Below are 27,652 nucleotides of genomic sequence, written 5' to 3' on the forward strand. Positions count from 1 at the left end.
CTACATGCAGAATAAGTAAACAAAGTCCAGTCTATCAACTGACATTTACAGTGTTTGGTTCCATAGATAATAAACAGCTGCGCCATAAGCGCATGATATGCCCATCCCATTTTCAAAGAATAAAGTTCAATAACTTCTCAATGTCATATCAGAAATTTATGAAACACTAAAGGGAGGTTATCTTAAAAGATATAAATCGGTCACCATAGTTTAATCAAAACTGCCCAAAGCACTTTAAAGATAATGTCAGAAAACTAGAAAACACCCCTTTTTTATGAATAAAATTCCATAACTCAGAAATTTAAAATCAAAATATTTAAAATTCGAACGGGAGCGAAAGACAACAGATATAAACAATTTACCAAAGTTTCATGAGAACTCCTGAAAGCATGTTTGAGTTATTGTGCGAAAAATGGAAAATCCTCCCTTTTTTAATGAAGAAAACCCCATAACTCGGAAACGTAAAATCTAAAATTTATAAAAAACGAAAGGGATGTATTAGATGTTAATAGATATGAACAATTCACCAAAGTTTCATGCAAATTGGTTAAAGCGTTTTTGAGTTAATGTCCGACATGTTGACGAAGGACGGACAGACGGACAACGGTATACCATAATACGTCCCGTAAACGGGCGTATAAAAAAAACACACAGTATATTGAAAGAAAAATATAAAATAAAATTGCATTTAATATGGTAACTACAACATTTCATTATTTACTAGTCTGCAAACGTGGACGACTTTCATGAAATAGATATAATATTTTCCTTCATCTGCTACAAATGGAACTCTCTAAATACGTTTAACTTATTGTATCACTTGTTTACAAGGTTGTCTATTGAGGCCTTTTAAATTCATTTGATATTACAGCCAAATAATTGAAGCCTTGTAAATTCTTTTAATATCACAACAGCCAAAATAATTGAGGCTTTATAAATTCTTTTAATATCATTACAGCCAACAATAAGCTGATTTTGTGGCTCACAGAAAAAATTACGACTAGCATTAAAATCTCATTTTAAATGAAGCAAAATGTAAATTGAAGACAAAAAGAGCCACATGAGAACACTGAGGCAACATAAATCAGGATATTTTGGTGGTCTACTCAAAAAGCTATGGTTAAATTATGGTATCAAATATGTTATAATTTGCACCTTCATCTAAGGCATCAAATAAACCAAAATATGACAACAGCAATAATTTATAGTACTATAATTAGAATGTCAAATTAAATTAAATTTTTTATAACCTTTTTTACAAAATAATTGCTAGGGTCTATAGTTCGTTGATTTTGGACAAGCATCAAAATATTTTTTTCTACAAAGAATCATTATGTGTTCTTTATACTATTGAAAAGTAAAATAACAAAAATACCGAACTAAGAGAGAGAGTTGATAAAATTTGTATCAGCCAAGCTTGATTACAAATCACAATGAAAATTTAGGAATTTATAAAGGGGCCTCATGTAACATCTCTGCACAGTAAGGATTTTAAAGGTGCAATGCTTCTTGTTATGAGGCAAATGACAAATCCTACTGAATCCTATACTCTGTAACCATAAAATGATAATTAGTGGTTTCTTACAGGAAAACTCTTAAATTATTTAACACTGATTATGCAATACAAAATAATATACTTCAAATAATGGTTACAAATCAGTTCAGTATCAACATTTAAAGCTTTACTTACATCTTCCTGATATTTGTAACATATTTAAGTAGTAGTACATATTACCACAAAGCAATAAGACAATATCATCTAGAAAGACAATAAATTTCTTGGCAGGTGAAAAACGTTGAAATGCCCATTATAACATAAAACTAAATCATGACTTAACAAATTATAGCATGCCCTCATATTCCTGCCATATCAAAAAGTGCAATAAAAACATAAACAAAAGAATATAAATTGTGTATTTGTTCCAGACCATATGAGTATTAAGACCATACATGTATGGTCATGACCATATGAGTATATACTCCTTTGATCATAAACAGGCCACACCATATAAGTACTTAGACCATATAGGTATTTTTTCAAATAAATGAAAACGTCTTTTTCAGGTTCACAAAGTTCATTCTCAAAACCAAAAACGTCTAAACAGTTACAAAATGAATTCCTTTATCTAAACATATTGTCTTTATCTTGGTGTATTTGTTATCTTGCCTTTGACAGAGTCAATTTAAAGCCCTTTATCCTGTGGACTGCATGTTTTGTCCATATGTAAAACCACAGTCGTTTGGGGCATTAACCTTTTTTCTTTTACAATTTATGAAAAACAGACTTAAATACTAAAATAATAATTAAAAAAAACAACAACAGAGGATTCAATGTACTACGTGCCTGTGTGTTAAGACTTCTTATTCAACAGTTCATTTAGATATTTCTAGAATTTATTTTCCAAAGTCAACATTTGTGTTTCGTAAGAACAATGGATAATAACCATACAAAAAAGATTCTGCTATAATAATTCTATCTTGTCAGTAAAATTCACTTTAATTCATTAATCATGTAACAATGGTTACCATATGATTCTATAAGTCTAAATTTCATTTTTAGAAATGCTTTATTATGACACTTTTTTTACGTTCATCTTATTAATTACCTGAACCATATGCATATGGTGGGACCATATGAGTATATACGCATAACTCATACATGGAACCCATAGAAAGCACTTTGAAATCTCCTTTATGGGTAGGTGTCAAGTACATTGAAAAGGTCAGTGAAATTTTAAATTTACCTCTATAGGGGGGGTATCCAATTTTGAAAGATGTATCCCTGGGTACCATGCATCCCCAAGGCAAAATTTTGCCAAAATATGATTTTTAGCATGCATGGAGAAACAGGTCTTTTTCAGTCAAAAGTCTCTTCAGAGTTGTCAGCTGAATCAGTTAATATATAAAGGTAAACTTCAATAAGCATCAACATATGGCACAGTTAATAGGATAAAATAAAATGGTTAAAATGATAAAATCATTTGTAGTTCAGACACCTTACCATTAGAACTCATTGCTTCATTTTAATTTGCATAAGACTAATTACTAAATGTTAATCATGTTCATAGTTTGTAAATTGTGATACAAAGGTAGTATGGTTAGGTTGATCAAAAGTATTCATCATAACATGATAAAATCAAATGAAAAATTAATGATTTTTTTCATCATCTAATGCAGATATTTGTCAGTCAGACATTGGAATGTTCCTTTTGCAATGCATTTTTACTGGCAATTTTACGAAATATATAGTGATAAAAATCATGGCAGTAAAAAAATCATATAAATGAACACTTTAACTGTACAAAATAATGAGACATGAGTATTCCTTTTCTTACATACTAGTGACACGCACACATTAGTATTCCTTTAATTACTGACTAGTGACACAAACATTAACATGTATACTTTGATTTATCTGCCTTGACGCCATTCTTATCTGCTATCACAGACTGAGTCAGTGTCAAACCAAATATAAAAGCTCCTATTAAAATGAATGCACAGGCAAAAGCGGCTAACCCTTTTAATCTTCTCGTCCAGATGCCATCGTCTACTAGATTTTGTACTGCTGACATCATACACATTCCTGTTTAAAAAAATACTATATTAGTTTTAAAAAGTTAGCATTTAAAATTAAATGACAAGAAAATTTTCAAGTTCATTAACACAAAATGTTTTAAATGGACACTTGTCTTCTTGTTGAAGACCTCTGCATGTAGACCTCTAGTTATTTTAATTTTTTTTTATTATTATTCTGTTGGGTTCCATCCCCATATATTGACAGATACCCTATATTTTATTTTATGGATACTTCCTTACCTGGGAAGATAAATATAAAGACAGCAGCAAATGCCCCAAGTATCTGTATAACTACACCTATATTAGGTATAAACACTGCCAGTAGTAAAGTCAGTATGAACCAAATTATGGTGACTATGATTCGTCTGTTCTTCTCCGAGTCTTCTATTTCATGCAGACTCATTTTCCTGATATCAACCCATAAACTTACTAAGGCAGCCCTGAAATAAACAATACATAAAAAACAATGGTAAATGATAAATAATAACCAAATGTTCATACTTGTTATTAATTACAATGATTTTTTTTAAATAGTTCAAATCATGTTTCATGCAGCACTGAAGATATGTTTTGCTGTTTTGCTGTTGAAATTATAATGAATTTCTCACAATCATGGCAACTGTAAATCCTGTTAACTATAGTGCATAAATAATATATATATAAGGATAACTTTCATAACTATGAGGGGTGCTAATTTCTGGGTCATGACACTCCGACTTTCACAGTCAAATTTTAATCTGAATCTCGACTTTTAAGAGTCTTATAATTATTATTTTTGTGTTTCAAGAAGAGGTGTCATCTGAACTCCCTTGAACCACCTATCAATATCAGTGGGCTGACTCTCAATAAGTTTTAAAGTAACCTAACAATATACAACAACTTTCTGACATTAATGCCTTTGTTCTAGCATTTTCATTTTTGAGTTTCACAACTAGTAAAAATTGACAGAGATACAATTGAAATAAATTTCTTGAAGGATTATCATCAGTGTGATATCTCAGCCTTAAAATACATACAGTTATATATAACAACACAGTACGTTCAACAACCAGGTTAAAGTAAAACAATACTAAAGAATACAGGCTGTTACTGAGAGCATTCACAAAGTACTTAAGCTACTGAAAAAGATGTCATTTTGTCGTACCTTCTAAGGTTAGTAAAAAACACAACTGTTACATGTTAGTCTTGTTTTAAACTATATATAAATACCAAATTAAGTTATTAAAATAATTCAGACATTGATTTAACAACAAAAATATACTTATAATCTTTATCTATAAGTATAAAATTATTATAATTTATATTACTATAAAACATTGGGTTTGAAATAATCTTTACTTAATTTCTGCATGTGGAATCATACTTCCATGATAAATATATATATACAGTACTGTATTTGTGAAAAGAATCTTGCAAAACTTTTGACCAACTTATGAAATATGTATTTCTGTTTTTTTTAAATTCTATTCAAAAAATACAATGTTCATGGAAATCTCCAGACAACACTGTTAATGCTGATGATGGACATATCAAACCAACTTGACATGTAGAGTCTTTCCTACCTTTCCTTTAAAAATGCATTTAATGACCTTTTAAGTGGTATATTATTATTTTCAGGTATTAAATGACATCATTGGAAACATGCATACATTTACATATTGACACAACTGAGAAATGTACACTCTAAAAGTAGACAATGGAACAACACCATCAAGGAAAGCAAAGCTTATCAAAGAAAAGTTATCCAGTATGACACACATTTTGGTATGAGGATTTCCCTGAAAAATTCTTATGTCAAGGTCCAGGAGTATGAAGTGTACCAACTACACATGATGGCAAAGATCCTACTATTACTGTCACAACAAATCATCTCACATTTGTGTCCATTGTTGAACAGTTTCAATAATAATTTAATTTAAAATATTCTACATACCTTCCACAGAAAAGTAGAATGGGGTAGGTGGTATATGTCTTGAATGCAATTAGAATCACAGCAATTATCACCCATATATCTGGATCATATGACAGTAAGATGTCTGATGTTATGTTCTCACCAAAGGTCAAATATCCACATACAGCGGTACCTGTATAAGTCACTACACATAATAACATGGCACAGGAAATTGTTTTGGAAAACTCCTTCAGATTTCTATTCTGCATACAGGAATATATAGGTATTATACTAACATGGCACTGGAAATAAAAATATTTAAATTTGAAGGTTTTTTATTTACTTGGTACACACAGACGTTTTTGTTTCCTGTTGTTCCCAAACATTTAAAAAAGACAAATTTGATACTACCAATGAAAAAAAAGACCATAAGAAAACATTTGTTAACACTACAAGTTACTGCAAGATACTCAACAATGACAAAAATTCAGCAATAGTTGAAACAAAAACAAAATTTTGCCATCTTCACAATGTAGAAATAGTTAAATGTATTAAATAATACCAAAGAAAAAATAGATATAAATGATAAACATTGATTAGTGCTTGATTTCAGAGTACTTCATCATTTTTGTAAACATCTATTTTTAAGGATTTAAGTCATTTGTCAAGAATTAGGGCAAAATGCATATATGCTTGCATTTCAATCTCAATAAAATCTATTAAAAATTGAAAAAAAACTGTACTTATTTAAAAATAAAAATATATCTGATCAGATGCAAGAAAAAATTTTTGTAGGATTATTTTCACTGTAAGTGTGTCATAAATTCTTAATAACTAAAAATACATACTTGATTTTAATAGAAAATACTTACTTGATAAGCAAAACATATAGTTGGCACTACTAGAAACACATCAATAAAGTGGTCTGGCCTAAAATGTTAATAATCAACATCAACTATAGTTTTTCTTAGGTTAATCATCTTATTGTATGTATTAAATAGTCTGCAACTATAATAAATACTGTTGATTATTTTTGTGGATTTCTTGGAAAAAGGCTAACCATGAGTTTAAATGTTCAACAGAATAAAGTTTCTTTAGACTTGTATGTAGTATTTGTTATTACTATGATGAAATCAAGTATCCTATGAATATGTCTACGAATAATCATCAATTATCTAATACCTTTAACAAAGTTTAACAGTCTAGATCATGTAGATATTGCTAACATGTAGTCCATACATCATATGAAAATTATATATGCTATTTGCAAACTTTATTTTCTAATGTATATAGAATACTGAATTCAGAGAACCTACTCATTTGTTTTGTATTAAAGAGAATTTTATTTAACAGCAACACTAGTTTGGGTGTTGGTGTGTTTCACATTGCACTGATTAAACCCACCAAAATAGTATCAATTACTTTTGAATCTCTTACGTTTTCAAGATGGTAACCAGATTTCAAACAATTATGTTAATGCTAAGTGGAGAAATGTTTATGAATAAAGAAGACAATGTTTCCAAAGAAACTAAATCCTTAATGCTTTGAATATATTATTAAATGCCATACAGCTTAACAGGGAATTTAGAGTTTTAGACAGGATCTCAATAAGTGAAAGAATTGCTGAAAATTTTCATTAATCTGAGTTCCACTTTAAAGTCCTGGTACCTATAATTAACCTGTGCAGGTCTTTTTATTGTTATAAAAGCTATTCAATCAAACAACTGTGGTACAAATGTTTTAAACTTTGGTCTGTATTAGCAATTAACTGTTCTGATACAACAACAACTTGTGATAGGGTCTATGACTAAATTACTTAAATACTTACTTTGTTTTTATAGGACCTGGTGATGGATGTGATTTAAAATATTTGACAAAAACTAAAATCTCAACATACAATATGGCAAATACTCCAAGCATACTGTCAAAAGAGAGAAAACGATACAGAATAATTTACATTTTAAAATATAATGTGTCTGTTCAAAACATTAAATAAAATGCAATATGATCAAAATGTAAAATGATGAATCTAAACATAATTAGAAGGGAGTTGTGCAGTGTCCACAAATCAGGAGAACAATTTTCCTCACTTGGTTCATAAAAATAATTGCTGTTTTAGATGAATCTATGGCAAACTGGTTTCCCCACATTTAAATTTAAATAAAATGCTTCGCTGGGGCGCAGCTTGATACGACCGCAGAGGTCGAACCCTGAACAGTTGGGGCAAGTATGGACACAACATTCAAGCTTGATACAGCTCTGAATTTGGATTATTATTAAGTATTTGACACAGCATAGGTTTCTGACACAGAAAGAATGTGGTCTAAGAACTTGAATTTTTTTAATTTACCTATTATGGTCCAATGTCCAAAATCAAAATACATGGTTAGATTCAGCATATCAAAGAACCCTATATATTCAATTTTTGTTAAAATCAAACAAAGTTTAATTTTGGACCCCAACTTGGACAAACTTGAAAACTGGGCCCATAATCAAAAATCTAAACACATGTTTAGATTCAGCATATCAAAGAACCCCAAGAATTCAATTTTTGCTAAAATCAAACTAAGTTTAATTTTGGACCCTTTGGACCTTAATGTAGACCAATTTAAAAAACGGGACTTAAAATTAAAAATCTAAATACACAGTTAGATTTGGAATATCAAAGAACCCCAATAATTCAATTTTTGATGAAATCAAACAAAGTTTAATTTTGGACCCTTTTGACCTCAATATGAACCAATTTGATAGCGGGGCCCACAAATAAAAAATCGAAATTCATGGTTAGATTCAGCATATCAAAGAACCCCATATATTCAATTTTTGTTGAAATAAAAAAAAGTTTAATTTTGGACCCCAACTTGGACCAACTTGAAAACTGGGCCCATAATCAAAAATCTAAACACATGTTTAGATTCAGCATATCAAAGAACCGCAAGAATTCAATTTTTGTTAAAATCAAACTAAGTTTAATTTTGGACCCTTTGGACCTCAATGAAGACCAATTTAAAAAATGGGACCCAAATTAAAAATTCTAAAAACGCGGTTAGATTTGGCATATCAAAGAACCCCAATAATTCAATTTTTGATGAAATCAAACAAAGTTTAATTTTGGACCCTTTTGACCTCAATATGAACCAATTTGATAGCGGGGTCCACAAATAAAAAATCTAAATACATGGTTAGATTCAGCATATCAAAGAACCTCATATATTCAATTTTTGTTGAAATCAAACAAAGTTTAATTTTGGACCCAAATTTGGACCAACTTGAAAAGTGGGCCCATAATCAAAAATCTAAACACATGTTTAGATTCAGCATATCAAAGAACCCCATATATTCAATTTTTGTTGAAATTAAACAAAGTTTAAATACTGGACCCTATCTTGGACCAACTTGAAAACTGGGCCCATAATCAAAAATCTAAACACATGTTTAGATTCAGCATATCATACCCCAAGAATTCAATTTTTGTTAAATCAAACTAAGTTTAATTTTGGACCCTTTGGACCTTAATGTAGACCAATTTAAAAAACAGGACCCAAAATTAAAAATCTAAATACACGGTTAGATTTGGAATATCAAAGAACCCCAATAATTCAATTTTAGATGAAATCAAACAAAGTTAAATTTTGGACCCTTTTGACCTCAATATGAACCAATTTGATAACGGGGTCCACAAATAAAAAATCTAAATACATGGTTAGATTCAGCATATCAAAGAACCCCATATATTCAATTTTTGTTGAAATCAAACAATGTTTAATTTTGGACCCCAATTTGGACCAACTTGAAAACTGGGCCAAAAATCAAAAATCTAAATACACGTTTAGATTCAGCATATCAAAGAACCTCATATATTCAATTTTTGTTAAAATCAAACAAAGTTTAATTTTGGACCCTTTGGACCTTAATGTGGACCAATTTGAAAACTGGACCCAAAATTAAAAATCTAAATACACTGTTAGATTCGGCATAACAAATAAATAAATGTGATCAAAGATTTTACAAATCTAATGCTCCATACTGTGCAATTAAAGATTACTTCTTGAAATTTTTCAATATTTGAAATTTGAAAAAAAAATAATATTTTAAGAATAATTCTTTTTAATTTCTGAAATCTGAAATGAGAAAAAATTGACCCCCCACAATTTCTTTTTATCCCCCCCCCTTTTTTTCCCCCAAAAAATTCTTTCCCTCAAGATATGGCCATAATTTCAATTCAAATTTCCAATGGAGTTGGCAACCATAATTACCAATTTAAATTTACCATAGTGCTAACTTAATCTATTTTATAATAGAATTAAAAATATAGTGTCAAATCTTTCATATGGATTTTTTTGTAAAAAAAAAAGATGCAACATTTGCAGATATTTTTACTGGTCTTCCTTTATAAATATGCATTTCTTTAAACATAATTTAAAAGCAGTGTAAGGGAAGTAACCAAAACGTTGTATTTGGATTACCTCCCTTACACTGTTTTAAATTATCTTTATTGTTCATTAACCATTACTTTATACATAATTTAAAAGCAGTGTAAGGGAGATAATTTCAATGATGTATTTGATTTATCTCCCTTACACTGCTTTAAATTATGTTTTGTACTAAAGTTTTTGTCCATTAACCAGGACAACCTTGTTTTTCCCCCTTTTTTGCCCCTAATTCCTAAACGGTTTTAGCCATAACCCCCCAAAGCAAATCCTAACCATCCTTGGTGGTATGGAAACTTGTAGTATAATTTCAGAGAGATCCATACACCGTTCCACAGTTATTGTCTGGAAACTAGAAAATGCTTATTTTTGGCCCCTTTTTGGCCCCTAATTCCTTAACTGTTGGTACCATAACCCCCAAAATCAATCCCAACCTTCCTTTTGTGGTATTTAACCTTATGGTCAAATTTCAAAAAGATCCATTTACTTAAACTAAAGTTAGAGTGCGAAAACCAATGTGTCTTCGGACGACAACGACGACGCCAACGTCATACTAATATACGACCACAAAATTTTTTTGCAGTCGTATAAAAATAGGAGAAATATGCAATTCCTTTATAGATATCATTTTTTTTTGGGGGGGGGGGGGGGTGGGGGTTAATTTATTACCCATAAAATTTACTAAGTTTGGTTACTCAAAATTGTAAGAACTTTCACAGTATACAGACTTTATAAATAATCTTTACAACTATATATTTAGAAATACATCATGTACATGTAAGATACATTTGAATTACACATTTTTAAATACATATTTAGTGGTGCCTATTTTCAACATGAAACTCCATCAAACACCACCTAGCACATAATAATACCATTAAACACTTCTAATGTTAATTTATGCATGGTTTTTTTAAAGAACATTGAAGAGTATGTATATTTCCTTGGTATAGAAGACTAAAAAATTACCACCGAAATCATGTCTTTGTATATTAATAGTCTTGCCAAAAATAAACTTTTATTGTTTAGATGCAAAATTCCCTCTTTAAAAACAAATATCCCCTTTATTAGGACTGTTCTCTTCATAATTTTTCTTGTACACCTTAAATTGAAAAAATGATATCTGAGCATGTCAAAATGTTTCAACTTTGGGGTACTTAAGACTTTAACTTCAGTTTTTTAAAAGTATATACATGATATATACAGTACTGATTTATGTCACCAGCCAATGCTGCCATAGGCACAATTTTGTTCACAGTTGACATTAATGTACTGTTAAACCCCTTTTAATTTTCATTTAAAAAGCCTAAATGATAAGCAAATTTATTAGAGCTAATGTTTTTTATAAAATGTTTCACATTTATGTTACACATATTCTGTATGTGCTTTGAAGAGTGTGGTAAGTTGAGGGTATTTGTATGGTTATGCCGTAAAAAGATGTGGTCAGTTGTGGGTTTTTGTAGGGTTATGTGGCAAAAATATGTGCCCATTCACTGTTCATTCCATTCAAATTCATATATACTATTAAAAATAATTTTTCACTATAAAATAATAAATATATTCATACCTTGGATATTTAAGAAAATCAATCCTTTTAGGGAAGCATATAGGTAGAATAAACAGCAATGATGTCACACATATTGTACTGATTCTGTCCAAATACCATGGATTCTCTTTACAGTAAAAATCTTTGGCAACAAACAGTAAAACTGAAAAATATAAGTAAGATATCTGGTATTTTTCTATTTAAATTCATATGGGGCTTTTTTTCCAATGTTTAAATTTTTTTGTTTAAAGTTGTGTCGTGGTATTCTAAATTTTGTGTAATGTACAGATCAGCTTTAATTAACTGTCATTTTATTACTCAATTTTACCTGGAAGTCTTCCCAGTATAATTCCATACTGATACAATAAAAGTATTTCACTCTGTTAGATTTGTTTTAGTGTAAGTTTTTTTTTATGGATTTTTAAAAATGTTCTTATGATTGTAAAAAATATGGTGAAATGTTCATCCCTATCAAACTTACATTTATTACAAAAATGTACTGTAACATGATATTTTTTATATAAGAATTGAGTGCTTCTTTTTGTAATATTATTGGGTATAAAAGCATGGATTGAAGCATATTTGGTATGAAGCGCGGAAGTGGTTCATACTAAACATGAGCACACAATCAACGCTTTGACAACCCCATAAAATTATAAAAAGAAGCATTCAATTCTTTTATGCTACAACCACGAAATTAATAGTTATATCAAATATTTCATTCATTTTCCTTTGCATTGTTGTGACATTGCTTCAAGAAGCGCATGCTATCATAAATGTTGGATTTTATTTGGAAATTAAAACTAATTCTGGAAGCCTCTCAAATTGTTTTCAGCCAATCAAAAGCATGGATTCTTATGAAACATACATAGATATAAGAAGATGTGGTATGAGTGCCAATGAGAAAACTCTCCATCCAAGTCACAATTTGTAAAAGTTAACCATTATAGGTCAAAGTACGGCCTTCAACACAGAGCCTTGGCTCACACCGAACAGCAAGCTATTAAGGGCCCCAAAAATTACTAGTGTAAAACCTTTCAAACAAGAAAACCAACGGTCTAATATATATAAAAAACTGCTTCGCTAAGTGCAGCTGGATACGCCAGCAGAGGTCCAACCCTGAACAGTTGGGGCAAAAATGGACACAATATTCAAGCTTGATACAGGTCTGAATTTGGATTGTAATTAAATATTTGACATAATAAAGGTTTCTGAATAAATGTAGTCAAAGAACTTGAAATTGGTTATATGAATTGAATTTATATTCAATTAAAGATTTCTTGCTGTTGTGCAATACACTGTGCTGTTGCGCAATACTAAGTAAATAAACAAATAAAGTTCAATTTCTTCTCAATGTCATATTTGAAATTTATGAAAATCAATAGGGAGATTACATCAATAGCTATAAATAATTCATCAAAGTTTCATGAGAACTGATGAAAGCATTTTTGAGTTATTGTCGAAAAACTGGAAAATCCCCCCTTTTTTAATGAATAAAAAACCCTATAACTCATAAATGTAAAATCTAAAATTAAAAAATTCTAAAGGGAGCTTACATCAACAGATATAAACAATTCACCAAAGTTTCATGAGAACTGCTGAAAGCATTTTTTAGTTATTGTCAGAAAACTGGAAAATCCCCCTTTTTTTATGAATAAAACCCTGTAACCCGGAAACGTAAAATCTAAAATTCATAAAAATTGAAAGGGAGCTCATGTCAATAGATATAAACAATTCAACAAAATTTCTTGCAAGTTGGTGAAAGTATTCTTGAGTTATTGTCGGAAAACTGGAAAATCCGCCCTTTTTTAATGAATAAAACCCCAAAACTCGGAAACGGTAAATCTGAAATTTATAAAAAACGAAAGGGAGCTCACGTCAATAGATATAAACAATTCAATAAAGTTTCATGCATATTGGTTAAAGCGTTTTTGAGTTAATGTACGACATCTTGACGACGGACGGACATACAGACGGACGGACAGACGGATGGACAGACGGTCAACGGTATACCATAATACGTCCCGTAAACGGGTGTATAAAAACAAGAAAGGAGAAACACTTATGGACAACCACTGAACATCAGGTTCCTGACTTAGAACAGGTGCAAACAAATGCAACAGGTTTAAACGTTTTAAATGTACATGTAATGTAATTATTACATTTTGTTTGTTTACATTCACTCTTTCTTTCTGTCATAAGATAGTCACACAAGTTTTTTTTATGTCTAGACTAACACACTATGCATGCAATCAATTATGGTGGTAGTCTGCATAAAATTTAGAAATATAATCATTCAAAAAGAAGTTAAACAATTAATTTATGACATAATATTCAGCTTTTCATTTTTACTTACATTCTTCCCACTGGTCTCCTATGATAATTAAGAACGTTATACAAGTTCCAAAACAGTAAGTCATTACAACGAAGGCACACAATCTCTGTGCGTTTCTACCACAAACAGATAACACTACATCCTGGTATGTATCTGTACTTTTAATGTCAGAACAATAGGCCAGGATCAGTATTGCAAATATTACGAACACCAAAAATATCTAAAATAAAAACACTGGCATTATAAAATACTATAAAAATACATCGAATGATATTGTGTTTAAATTTTATGTCATCTTATAAGCCCAAGATTTCAATTTTTAAACTGGTCAAAAATTTAAATAACACTTTAACATGTTTAAGCCAGCTGGTTTTTCTAGAAAATTATAGACAATGACAAAATTTATTGAGTAATCAATAAACCCTTATTTGATGCTATTTATTGTATTTATTCATCTCAGTGTTGCCAATTTGGAGAATATATACCGTATCTTAAAATCAGAAAAGACAAAAAATATTGTTTTTTGTGTACATTAATATATATTTTAAATTTTATTTTGAATAAATGTGTGCTTAATTTTCCATTATGTTTTTAAATATTGCCTCAATCTAAATCAGATCAACATTTTTGAGTCACATTTTTTTTATTTTTATACAATGTATATATGTTTAAATTCATATCATACATGTGTCATAGCATACAATGCAAAAAAATACTTATTAAGTACTAGAAAACACTAATTTGTTTTGGAAGGTATGTTTAAAACTTTTACAACTGATGAGGAATACGAATGAATGTGTACATACTGCCTGTATAACTACTGCTATCATCACTCCACCAGCTTGTCTGTAGGAATCGGGGAAGTTTAAAAGACCAGCGCCTAATGCTGCATTCACTACCAAAAATACGGAGGCATACCATGACGATCCTACAATAACAATATATTAAACATAAAACAGAAACTATTATGTTTTTAACCAAAAAAATATAACCGCAAAACAAGATTATCCTACAATCTACGCAGAATGACAATTCAAATATTTATGTAAAACTCCTCAATCATACCAGGTTTATAATTTGTTACGTCAGACACACGTTTCATCTACATCAGACGTATAAGTAGCATTTGAATCAAAACAGTTAGAAGGCCATATCAAACAGAAAGTGGAGGAGCAACTATCATCATGATCATGAATACTGAAGTTGGCATGTACTGGTACATTTTCCATCATACTATGTTCACATAATTAAGACAGGATGAAAAAAACTAAAGTAAAATACTCATGTCTCATAACTTATAAAATATCGAAACATACAATTACCAATGTTGTTAATCAAAGTGCTAAGCTTGTAAGCACTGAGGGGTGAAGATTGCTTCCATTTTGTAATTTTAAATAAAACATTGAATTGTATTTTGCTAGGCAAATTAAATATTTGAATTTGAGTTATCTTCCTTTGTTCATGATTGTACATGTGTAGTTGAACTTATTTTTACAACAGATGGCCCGACAACACAGTTATTTCGTAGTGCATTTCTTTTAGACAATAATTTCAAATTAAAAAAATCGCACCTGCTCTATCTCAAAAAGATTTTTACAGTGTAGTGTACTACTATTGATACAAATAATATCAAAATTATAGAAACTTCTAACAGCTCTAACTCAAAATATTGACAGTTCTGTGTTAAGGGGGGCTAAAATTCAGTTTGACAGCTTCAGACATTCTAATTTTTGAACTTTTTTAACTGGACCAAAACACTACTTAACATAAAGATTCAGCACCCAAATTTTTTTAACATGTAATTTCATCCCCTTACTTAATATTTCATGCATAAAATATCAAGAAATAAATTGGGAAAGTGTATCAAAAAAAAATGCAAGTTATACACTGTTCACACTAGGGACTATATTCGTGGACAACGCAAAACCAAAGGACGATAACTGTGTCCTTGGACCTAATAGGATAGAAAGACTTGACCAATTTTTATAAAACTTTGCATGACTTAAGCTTAGGAAATTATAAGATAGTTGGCCAAGTTTCATGGCCATAGGATATATATTATAGAAACTAGGGTCATTTTAATATTGAAATTTGGATGTTTATTTTTGACGTTTAAATCAAATATTTTCAACTGTCAAGATTTTGGCCTAAAAAATTTAAATATTGCAAAAATTTGCTTTTTAAATACTCTTGAATATAATAAAATAAGTATTAAAAGCAACGGAACACTCATTTGATTTATCAGATTTATCACAGTTATTCAAAAGTCAAATTAATATGAGCCGGTGCCTGAAAATAGAGATTTTCGAATTAAGGGAAGCCTTACATAAACATGCATTTTTTTCAACCAATTTGAAGTTTTTGAAGTTTTTTAACCATACATTATTCTTCCATATATATTAAATGTACTTTAAATGTAAAGAAAAGTTACAAAAAGCATACCACATGAGTATAAAATGGTCTTAGGCCATGTAAGACTGAGAATTATTTAGAGTCGATTTAGGCCGTAGCCCATATTTACATATAAAAATGCACACAGAGGCTATAAGAAATGGAAATTTGTTACTTTTTGCTCATTTCTATGCTAAAATGTTATGATACAAGAAGTCTAATTGCAAAAGGACTCTTGAATTCAACTTTTTTTTGCAGACAGTATAGTCTGATGACCAGTTTTTCACTTTTCAATGGAAAACTTGCATGTAGTTTTAGTCTCAATTGGCATATATTTGAACCACTTACTATCCTAAAGAAGAAAATTATGGTAGCATATGAAATGAATAGGGTGTACTGATCATTGTAAAGTGTTTTTTTTACAGATTTAGTGAAATATTTGCGATGGACTACAGATTTTATGTACAAAGCTCTTCACATTTCACATACATCAAACAGGCCGTTTAACCAGGGACATTTATAAATACAAATATTCTGCACATTTTTTCTGTGATAATCTACTTTTCTCTAGATTCCGAGTTCACAAATGGTTAATTAAATTTGATTTAAGCATAGAAACACAAATATCAGGAACATAAAAAGCTGTCAGATAGAAATTCAGCATGGCTCTTAGGCATAAAATGGAAACTCATGCTTTAAAATGCTTATTTTAGCCGTATAATGCCAAAATGGGACATTTTAACAGAATTTCTGTCAAACAAAGATGTAAATCCTTTACTTTTATTGAGTTTGACAAATTGAAACCAGCAAACCATTCAGGAAAGTTGCTTAAGTACAGAATCTACATTTACGGAATTCATCTCTTAGACCCGAGAACACAGTTATTTCGTAGTGCATTTCTTTTGGACAATAATTTCAAATTAAAAAAATCGCACCTGCTCTATCTCAAAAAGATTTTTACAGTGTAGTGTACTACTACTGATACAAATAATATCAAAATTATAGAAACTTCTACCAGCTCTAACTCAAAATATTGACAGTTCTGTGTTAAGGGGGGCTAAAATTCAGTTTGACAGCTTCAGACATTCTAATTTTTGACCTTTTTTAACTGGACCAAATCACTACTTAACATAAAGATTCAGCACCCAAATTTTTTTAACATGTAATTTCATCCCCTTACTTAATATTTCACGTATAAAATATCAAGAAATAAATTGGGAAAGTGTATAAAAAAAATTGCAAGTTATACACTGTTCACACTAGGGACTATATTCGTAGACAACAAAACCAAAGGATGATAACTGTGTCCTTGGACCTGATTCATACACCATATACTAATATTACTTATGCAATTTTTAATGAGCAAATGTTTTCTTGACAAGTATGGTAATTCAAATACACATCATATTCATTGATATTGTAACTTAAATATCAAGGTATATCATATCATCAATAAATTGCATGACATTGACTGGAATAGGATCTAAATAATGATCACTTCACTGCACTATTTTGTTTGAACTATTAAAGGTAGAGATAAACCTTAGAAGATATAGATATCAAGTCAGTACCATAGGGTTTTGATAGCATTTCATGCAATCTTCACCCAAAAAACTGTAGTCCATTGTATCTGAAGACATTGAATCACACTTATGGAGTGTTTAAACAATATTATTTATAATATCTGAATACTTCAGTACTGGCATCAAAATACAGATATTGTTTTTATGAAATTTGTAAGGATAAAACTTAAATGTAGGAAATCCTTTGAATTAAAGAATGATTATAGCATAGCTCTGATTCCTTGTCTGGCTATATATATATATATGTATATAATTACTTTTTGATCTTTTTGGTTATTATCAGCTGTTCAACATTTGCAGTAGCATGATTAGGTTTTGGATTTATAAATATTTTGACCTCGAGCATCACTGAAGACATTGTTTGGCGTAAAGTGCATCTGGTGCAGCAACATCATATCATATCATTTAAACAAATATTTTTATCTGTACTTCATGTACTTATAATTAGAATAACTTTGGCCAAGACATGGAATCTGGCCAAGTTTGATTTAAATTTGCCCATCCTGTTCACTGGACAATTTGTTTTTTTTTATTGTAAACATCTGTGTTATCTTATCTATAACACAACTCAATATTCAATAGTAACAGACATATTTAATTATGGAAGGGTTCAGCAGGTAATGTACTGATACCACTTTTGCCCTTTTGAGTATAAAACATTAAATTGCATGTTCATGATGATTAGACAATAATAAATTTTAAATCTAAAAAATGCCTTTTCCAATACTTTTAAAAAGTATTTTATTGTGCATTATCAAGATAATAATCACACATTTTTCTCTACTTTTCATAAAAAAAGTAATCTGTTTATGATTTTGTCTATTAGCAGGATTTTACATGTGGATGGACTTGCCAAATAAGGAAATTTAAACTGAAAACAGCATGCCCACCCTCTTTTTACAGCTTGCCTCTATCCTTTAATACTTGACCCTTATCCTAGATAGGTTTTTTTTTCAAAGGATGGTGTATATGTAATCAATTGAATGTTTATGTTGCCCTTCACAAATTTTTTCTCATTGATTGATCACTTGTGTCTAAATTTTGAAATAAAGTACATATAAAGTTGTTTTGGCAAAAAAAAAAAAAAACAAACAAGAGGCTCACAACAGCCTGAATCTCTCACCTGCTAAACATATGCCATTTTGATATTAATTTTTAGGTTTATGCAATCGCTTAATTTTTCGTATATCTTGTATTGCTGATAATTTTAACAGTGTACTGTTAGGTATATCTTTTAAACAAGAACACAAAAATTAGTCAAAAATAGTAATTTTGGCTTTTTTTGTATATCCTGTATTCATGGTTCATGGTATTGCTGATCATCTTTGTTTAAACAACCTTAAAAAGATGTTTTCTAATTTTTATTGACTTTTATATTAAAAATCACTTTTAATGTCAAAATAGATTATGAATTGAAACTAATTTTTCTACATGTTCTAAAAAAATGTACAATTTCAACATGTTTTCAAAGATTTTCAGGAATTAAGGTGATCATGTTAATAGATGCAGTCTAAATCACCTATTGCTGTGTAGATATGTATTGTCTATCGTCTGTGTGATTTAATACATGAACATATCACTTTAATATTACATGAGGGTAACATCTCAAAACATTTTCCCAACTCAGTTTATTATGACACTTTATGTAGGAATGGAGGGGGAGCTATTTATCAGAACCTTTAAGGGAGAGAATTGTAGATTTAACAGGTAACAGTCAAGGGTACTACTTGTACAAGTAATCTTTATTTACTTGAAGAAGTAAATAATGATATACTGATACATACATTGTACAAGTAAATTATAATGTGTGAATAATCTCCCCTTTATTTTCTCAAAAATTTACTTGTACAAGTAATTTTTTTTTACAATCCCGAAAAATTCTCAAGTTTTGAGATGTAAAAACATGCCTTTAACAATTTTTCTCAGGTTAGCTCATAATTTTTTATTAGAGTTCAATGGATCATCTCATTAATTCAACAAAGAAACTAATTGCGCAAAGATCTTCAGTATTTGTGCAAGGCCTTCAAAAATTGCCCCATTGGGGGCTTGTAAATGAGCAGTGTTCAGAAAGATAATAGACAAATGACATTTTCATTGTCCATGAAATTACACTTAAATGATTAGTAAAGACATCTGCAAAGGACAGACAATTAAAATTCTATTAGAGCAAAGAAGTCCAAAGAAATTCAAGAAAAGAAGATAGGATGACTTTTTTACTTGTACATTTTGTATAAGTGAAAAATTCTGAATGTCTAAGGGACATAACTAAGCCAATTTTTTTTTTACCTATACAAGTAAATAAAATACACTTTTATACATGGTATAAGTATCCTACAAATTTACTTATATAAGTATATTAATATTTACTTCTTCCAGTAAATAAAAATTACTTGTACAAGTATAGTACCCCTGACTGGGTAAGGGACAATTATTATATAACACCAAAAGGGGAATAATTCCCAAATGAGTAACTATCCCTTAAATAACAAATGAATGAGGGATATCACCTTTTTTAATACCCAAAATAAGATATATGGTTCTATTGGAAAAATTGTTCCATTTTCTATCAATTTGAGGCATTTTAAGTAAAAAGACTTGTCTAAAAGATTTTTCATTCTTACTTATCACTTTAAAAATATAACTCAGTTGTGGGATTGTTACTCATTTTGGTGAACTAATCCCAATTGTACACTTTTTCGTCCTGAACATACATGAGATATTTGTCACTGGACGTTAAGGGATTTTTTTTTTTACATAATTTGATTGGCTGTCCCACCCATATATACCTGACCTGTTGGATGTTTATTTTGGGAAGTTACATTATGCCACCCTGTCCCTGTGTCCATACACTTCAAATTATACTAAGCAATATTTGTATGGTATTATGGTAACTTCACAAACGTTGACGTACCTCTTACTGTCCTGTTTCCCGAATATGTTAGTATTGTTGCTTTATCCAGCAACGAATTCAACTCCCCTTCATCTATACTTGCATTTACTGAATAGTTTCTGTTTTGAATCGAAGTCATTTTGAATAATACAATGTTAGTTTTTTAATCCTTAATTATGATGATTAAGTCATTCTGTTGAATATATCCCTCTAGATCTTCAGTGTACCATTGACAAACGGTCAGGAGGCAGACATTTTGAACCATCACGTGACAATGACAAGAGGCGTACTGAGAAAGTAAATGATAACAGCATTCTTGACACCTAATAATCCAGTATTCATAGCAACTCACTACTTTCGCTCGTATAACCTTGATGATAACCTTTGGAATAAACGCGGCGCAGATTTCCACCCTGATTATAAGTTACATAAAATTATCTTTTCTATTGTTTTATATTTTGGACCGACTGTGACAATATTTGGGGATGGAAATAATTAAACTCATCATATGAAAATGATTAATAAACTGTTTGTAATTATATCTCTAACCAATTATACGCATTGGTTTTTATGGTATGATAATGAACACTTACAAATATAAACCTATTGAATAACAACTGTCCAGGTAAAATGACGAGAACAGATGTTATACTGGGATTTCCAGACTATGATATTGCGTATACTATGACGAAATGAACACCAATCCAATGACAAACAACCCACCAACAAGGAAACCCCCAAATGTATAGAAGAGCAAAATGAGAGAGCATAAAGAAATATACTAGATAGTATGAATTTGCTATATATTAGATAAGAAAGCCTGAACAAAATGGCAAATATCAATAATATCTGGAATATATGTTTAAGGGAGGCATTGCAATCAGTACAAACCAACATATACCTTCCAAAACATGCAAGACAAAAGATAAAAAAACGATGGATAACCGAGGAAATTAAAAAAGAACTTACAATGCGAGAGACCGAGCCTTCAAAAAGACAAGAATCAAACCACCCTTCAGATATCAAAAGATATGACGGCAACTAAAGCAAACGTTCAAAGAAAATCAAGAAAAGCTTATTGGAAATATACAGAAGACATCATAACTCAATAAGATAAGGAAGACACCAATTCATCATTGAAAAGATTCAAAGCCTACATCAAACATAAGACACCGATCCTATAAATGAAGTTAACAGTCATGTCCTAATCATCAATTCCAATCCGTCTTCTCCGCGTGTCCAATCAGTAAAAGAGAATTCGATAGATAACAACTAATGCTGGATCCACCAAAAAATATCCAAGCAGCGAAAATATTATCATAAAAAATTATGGAGTAGAAAAAAACAAACTGAAAATTCTTAATCCATACAAGGATGCTGGACCAGGCAACAAATATAAAATCGCCACAACAAAGTCACTTGAGACATTCAAGTCTCAAGTGACCAACGCAACTAAATACATGAAATAACCATATCAGCAATATTGTTTTTTAAGAAGAAGAAGAAGAAGAAGACAGCTGTAGTTTTGTATGGAATGATAGACTCAATGTTGATTAACTGTGAATAATAAATATTTGAAGTTTCTTATAGTCTCATAAAAGAAGTTTGGAAGAGATATCTTCCCTAGAAAATAAAATTGAGAGCAAAGGTTTTATTACTATCAAAATCCTTGTTGAGAGAACCAATTAAATTCACCCTTACATATTGCAAAGGTATGGCTTTTAAGTAAGTTTAGCTGCAGTATTAATTGCCATGGCAAATACAGAACGCTTCATCTTTATTCTGTAATTTTAATACAAAGTCATGAATTAAGGATTATCGATACAATTTGGAAATTTTGAGCGCACGAAAAGTTTTAAACGATTTTGACCGAAGCAACCAGCACATGGCATAAAATAGAAGTGAATGGAATGTATTGAAAGGAATAGATTTGAATATCATTGAACAGAATAGCATACAAGTTTTAAGTTTTTTTAAAAAAACTTTGTAGTGCTTCGCTTGTCATACTTTAAGTAAGATGTGGTCTGTGTGATTGTTTAAGTATGGGAAAGGTGTTACTTGGTAAATAAATCAATTTATTACGAATACTATTCTTTTACAAATATTTTGCGTATTAATTAAATATATTTGATATAATATGTGTGTATGTGTTGTATTGTTTAATATATGTTACTACTTAAAAGTAACATAATTTTTCTGTTTTGTAGAGAGTATTTTATTTTTCCTGCAATTTCACATTGACTTAAATGTTAAGTTTTTTTTTTATCACAGTTGTATTTTATTTTTGAAAGAAATCGATAACGTGATGCAAAGCACGTGATGCGAAGCAAAAATGGAATTCACAAAGTGAATAGAGCAGAGAACATAATTGAATTCACAAAGTTAATAGAAAAGAAAAGAGACGAGAAAAGAATAGAATCTCCAAAGTTAATATAGAAGAGAATAGGATTGAATTCACAATGTGAACAAAGAATAGAATAACATAGAATAGGCCAAAATCATTTATTTTGTAAAACTTATTCCCATACTCCATGTATACCTTACAACAAAATTATTTTTATTTACCTGTGTACGTTATTTTGTTTGTCGGCATTTTGTCCAAGGTTATGGTTGTCTTTCTGATATTGTTTTACATCTAACCCCCTTGTTTTATTAATTTTGTATTTACATTGTGTCATAGATCAAATTTATTCGTTCAGTGTATGTTCACTTGTTTTTGTTAATATGTCTTTTGATTGAGTTAAGCCATTTCAATTGATATTTTATAGTGTGTCTTTTTATGTTGTGATATTACACTATTGTTTCAGGTAGGGTGAAGGTTGGCGCCTATTTAAACGTTTAAACCCGCTGCATTTGTTTGCACCTGTCCTAAGTCAGGGACCTGATGTTCAGTGGTTGTCGTTTGTTGATGTGGTTCATAAGTGTTTCTCGTTTCTTTTTTTTTATATAGATTAGACCGTTGGTTTTCCTGTTTGAATGGTTTTACACTGTTCATTTTGGGGCCCTTTATAGCTTGCTGTTCGGTGTGAGCCAAGGCTCCGTGTTGAAGGCCGTACTTTGACCTATGATGGCTTACTTTTACAAATTGTGACTTGGATGGAGAGTTGTCTCATTGGCCTTCATACCACATCTTCTTATATCTAAGTAGAATAATATTCACATAGACAGTGTTCACCATTCTACTACACGTACATTGCCGGAAAATCCCCATTTCTACGAGATTTAGAAACGGGAATAACAGCAAGGCTCGCCGAGCCTTTGATTTTTTCGGTTTTGTAGAAGGTATTTTTCCAACAATTTTACATTGACGATTTTCAATATGTTAAGTTTTTTTATCACAGTCGTTATATCTTATTTTTTTTAAAGAGAAATCGATACTGTTAAGACGTGGACATAGAAGAGGCCCTAACATGAACTTTTAAGCAGGATACCAGGAGACTATATTTTAAATGTCAAACAATATAAAAATAAAGAGATGTGGTATGTGGTATGATTGCAAAGAGACAACTATCCACATAAGTTCAAATGAAGCGGATGTAAGAAATTATAGATCACCGTACGGCCTTCAACAAGTGAACGAATATAAAAAGCCCTGACATGAAAAATATGAAACAAATGAGAAAACTAACGGCCTAATTTATAACAAACAACAATTTACGAAAAACAAATATAACAGACACGACCCAACGACAACCACTGAAGATCAGGCTCCTGACTTGGGACAGGTTTTTTTAACACTTGTATTTGTAAATGAAAACGGACGATTGTAGGACTGATGAACATAAAAAAAAATGCATTAACTCAACGAGACTAACTATTTGCTAGGAATAAAAAGGTGACAGAAAAAAGTAGATTTATTATATGCATTGCATATCTTCTTAAAAGAAGTTTTGAAATGATAAAACAAATCCCCTTAAATGATCTTCCAATGATTCCAAAACAAATCCCCTTAAATGATCTTCCAATGATTCCACATATCATGTAGAATATAACCAGAAGATTTATGTGCATAGGTTGTTAGTTTCCGTTATGCTCGTACCATTAAAAGTAGATACAGGGGACATCTAACATCGGACAACATTTCCGAAAGATATTATGATTACTGTATTAATTTTAACAATGTCATCCATACATGAAGGTGACAGTGTAGATCAATGATGACTGTAAATGTTTACTACTTAATTCCATGTGTTGTAGGAAGTCATTTAGGCTGACTGTATCATTAACTAGTCACCACTTTCACTACATATACAGAAACGGTCATTTAATATGACAAATTTTATTATGACCGCAACCTAAAAATGAAATTTCAGCCAGAGGAAAAACATACGGTCTTCAATTACTAACTAGCATCAATACTATGCAACGCAAATCTCTTACAAACAAATTAGACTATTTGAAAAAAACAATTGCACAATAACACTATGGGGGTTCCAACCCCCGGAATATCCCCTGGATCCACCACTGCATTGTATTGTATTGTGACTAAACCTGTGTTTTTTTTTACAGAAAAACAAACATTCAACAAAAATAATGTAGAACTTAAATAGGAAAGATGTAGAAACTGCGTTCAGAAGACCTGGCTAGCCATGAATGTCGACGATGTTAATGAGTAGACTCCGTTGATGGTTAAAGGACTTCTCTGAAGTCATATCTTGTATATCGGACCTACGGATCCTGTATAAACCAAAGGGACTCGGTAAGCAGATTAAAATGTTAGTAATCAATGTTTTTCAAATTCTTTTTTTTGTATTTCCTGTTTATTTGCATTACATTATTAACGTAAGTAACGTAAATGCGTTAGTAATGTTATACAAATAGACAGGAAATACTAAAAAAAGAAATTGAAAAACATTGATTAAAACATTTTTAATCTGCTATGAACCGAGTCCCTGTGGTAAAACGTATAGCGTAATTAAGGTTGAGTTCTATGTTCAAACAATGACATCCCTGCATGAGAGTGACTTTATAACAATGACATCCCTGCATGGGAGTGACTTTTTAAACAATGACATCCCTGTATGAGAGTGACTTTATAACAATGACATCCCTGCATGGGAGTGACTTTTTAAACAATGACATCCCTGCATGAGAGTGACTTTTTAAATAATGACATCCCTGTATGAGAGTGACTTTTTAAATAATGACATCCCTGCATGAGAGTGACTTTTTAAACAATGACATCCCTGCATTAGATTGACTTTATAACAATGACATCCCTGCATGAGTGACTTTTTAAACAATGACATCCCTGCACGAGAGTGACTTTTTAAACAATGACATCCCTGCATGAGAGTGACTTTATAACAATGACATCCCTGCATGAGAGTGACTTTTTAAACAATGACATCCCTGCATGAGAGTGACTTTTTAAACAATGACATCCCTGAATGAGAGTAACTTTTTAAACAATGACATCCCTGCATGAGAGGGACTTTATAACAATGACATCCCTGCAGGAGAGTGACTTTTAAACAATGACATCCCTGCATGAGAGTGACTTTATAACAATGACATCCCTGCATGAGAGTGACTTTTTAAACAATGACATCCCTGCATGAGACTGACTTTTTAAACAATGACATCCCTGCATGAGAGTGACTTTTTAAAGCATATATATTACTAAATATTATGGTCAACTAATTTTCCTCTCATACACATTTCTTTTCAATTCCAATGCATTTTAGATTCAGCATTACTCACACCCATCAGTTACTTAATTGAATTATCAATTAATGATCTAACTATGTTATCTGCAAATATACCCATACGATCCAACCAACTGAGTATACGTAAGAGAACGGTCTAAACACTGATATGGCATGGAAATTATGATAAAATTAAGACAGCCACTGCTTTGTATGGTTGAAGGATAAATTAGGTGCCGGTTTATTATGGAAGTATTTTATAGTCTAAATACATACTTCCATGGTGTTACCAGCACTTTAAAAATGTTTAAATGAATTACGATCGACACGTGTTGTATACTGTACTTCGTGTTTTACATAATATATTGTATCAATCATATGACCAAGGACATCATGTTTTACTGTACTCTCGGTGAAAGGATGCAATCTTTACCTGCATTCCGGATATACTACGCAGTATTTACAATAGATGAATTGGCTTGTTTACCTTTAGTTTTAAGATAGTAGACAAAAAATAAATGCAAAAAATTTTAAGGAGGTGAATTGATTGTTCAAAGAAAAAAAAATCAACACGAAAACGTATTTTATGGTGAAATAAAATATTTTATTTAAGTCGGTTAACATTTATATTGTACTGACAACTAACACGCATTAATTACAGAAATATTGACCAGGCATCCAAACTGCATAAGACAAACAACTACAGATTATGATTTATTTATCCACCTTTTTGTCAAACTTGCTTTCTATAAAGTTTTTGGTTGTGCGGTAACTATCGGCTTGCTTTCTTTTCCTTTTTCTGGTATGTTGTTGAAAATGAAATGTTATTATCATCCGTAAGAATAAAAAAAAAACAGCGAAACTTAGAATTGTGTTCCATTTTATCATGTTGTTGTTGTTCTTCAGCTGTTCAACAAAACTACAGGATACTGCAGATTACTTGTTGCTAACTCTTTGAATGCTGTTCCAGTTTGTAGGTTGTCTTCAGTTGTACAACAAATTAAACTACAGAATACGGTAGATTACTTGTTGTTCACTCTTTGAATGATGGTCCATTTTGTAGGTCTGTCTTCAGCTGTTCAACATGTACATTTAACTACATGACACAGCAGATTACTTGTTGTTTATATCTCTTTGAATACTGTTCCAGTTTGTAGGTCTGTCTCCGTCTGTTCACCAAATTAAAACTACAGGATGCTGCAGATTACTTGTTATTCATGCTTTGAATGCTGTTCCAGTTTGTATGTCTTTTTCGGCTGTTCAACACATTGAACTATAGGATACTACATATTACTTGTTGTTTGCCTCTTTGAAAGCTGTTCCAGTTTGTAGGTTGTTTTTATATGTTTTCCATTCGTTTAA

General features: G+C 30.7%; 1 protein-coding gene across 1 annotated transcript; it reads right to left on the reverse strand.

The window, feature by feature from the left end:
* Window positions 1-656: 656 nt before the first annotated feature.
* On the reverse strand, window positions 657-20,909 carry LOC127700575 (putative sodium-coupled neutral amino acid transporter 7). The gene is made up of 9 exons (XM_052204126.1): window positions 20,664-20,909; window positions 14,585-14,706; window positions 13,800-13,998; window positions 11,465-11,606; window positions 7,296-7,388; window positions 6,340-6,397; window positions 5,510-5,769; window positions 3,817-4,016; window positions 657-3,583 (listed from the first exon to the last, which is right to left on the reverse strand). Exons 1-9 carry the CDS (start codon window positions 20,779-20,781, stop codon window positions 3,393-3,395), a joined length of 1,383 nt encoding a protein of 460 aa, XP_052060086.1. The 5' UTR covers window positions 20,782-20,909; the 3' UTR covers window positions 657-3,392.
* Between the last annotated feature and the right edge of the window lie 6,743 nt (window positions 20,910-27,652).

The sequence above is a fragment of the Mytilus californianus genome, unplaced genomic scaffold, assembly GCF_021869535.1.
Source record: "Mytilus californianus isolate M0D057914Y unplaced genomic scaffold, xbMytCali1.0.p SCAF_5, whole genome shotgun sequence".
Classification (NCBI taxonomy): domain Eukaryota; kingdom Metazoa; phylum Mollusca; class Bivalvia; order Mytilida; family Mytilidae; genus Mytilus; species Mytilus californianus.

What these genes read in the sequence shown, in the direction of transcription:
- LOC127700575 (XM_052204126.1), bottom strand. Translation starts at nt 20,781, where the DNA reads ATGACTTCGATTCAAAACAGAAACTATTCAGTAAATGCAAGTATAGAT. An exon ending in GGGAAACAGGACAGTAAGAG is followed by an intron (nt 14,707 to 20,663) that starts GTACGTCAACGT and finishes TTGTTATTGTAG; the next exon opens with GATCGTCATGGTATGCCTCC. An exon ending in CTTTATATTTATCTTCCCAG is followed by an intron (nt 3,584 to 3,816) that starts GTAAGGAAGTAT and finishes TTTTTTAAACAG; the next exon opens with GAATGTGTATGATGTCAGCA.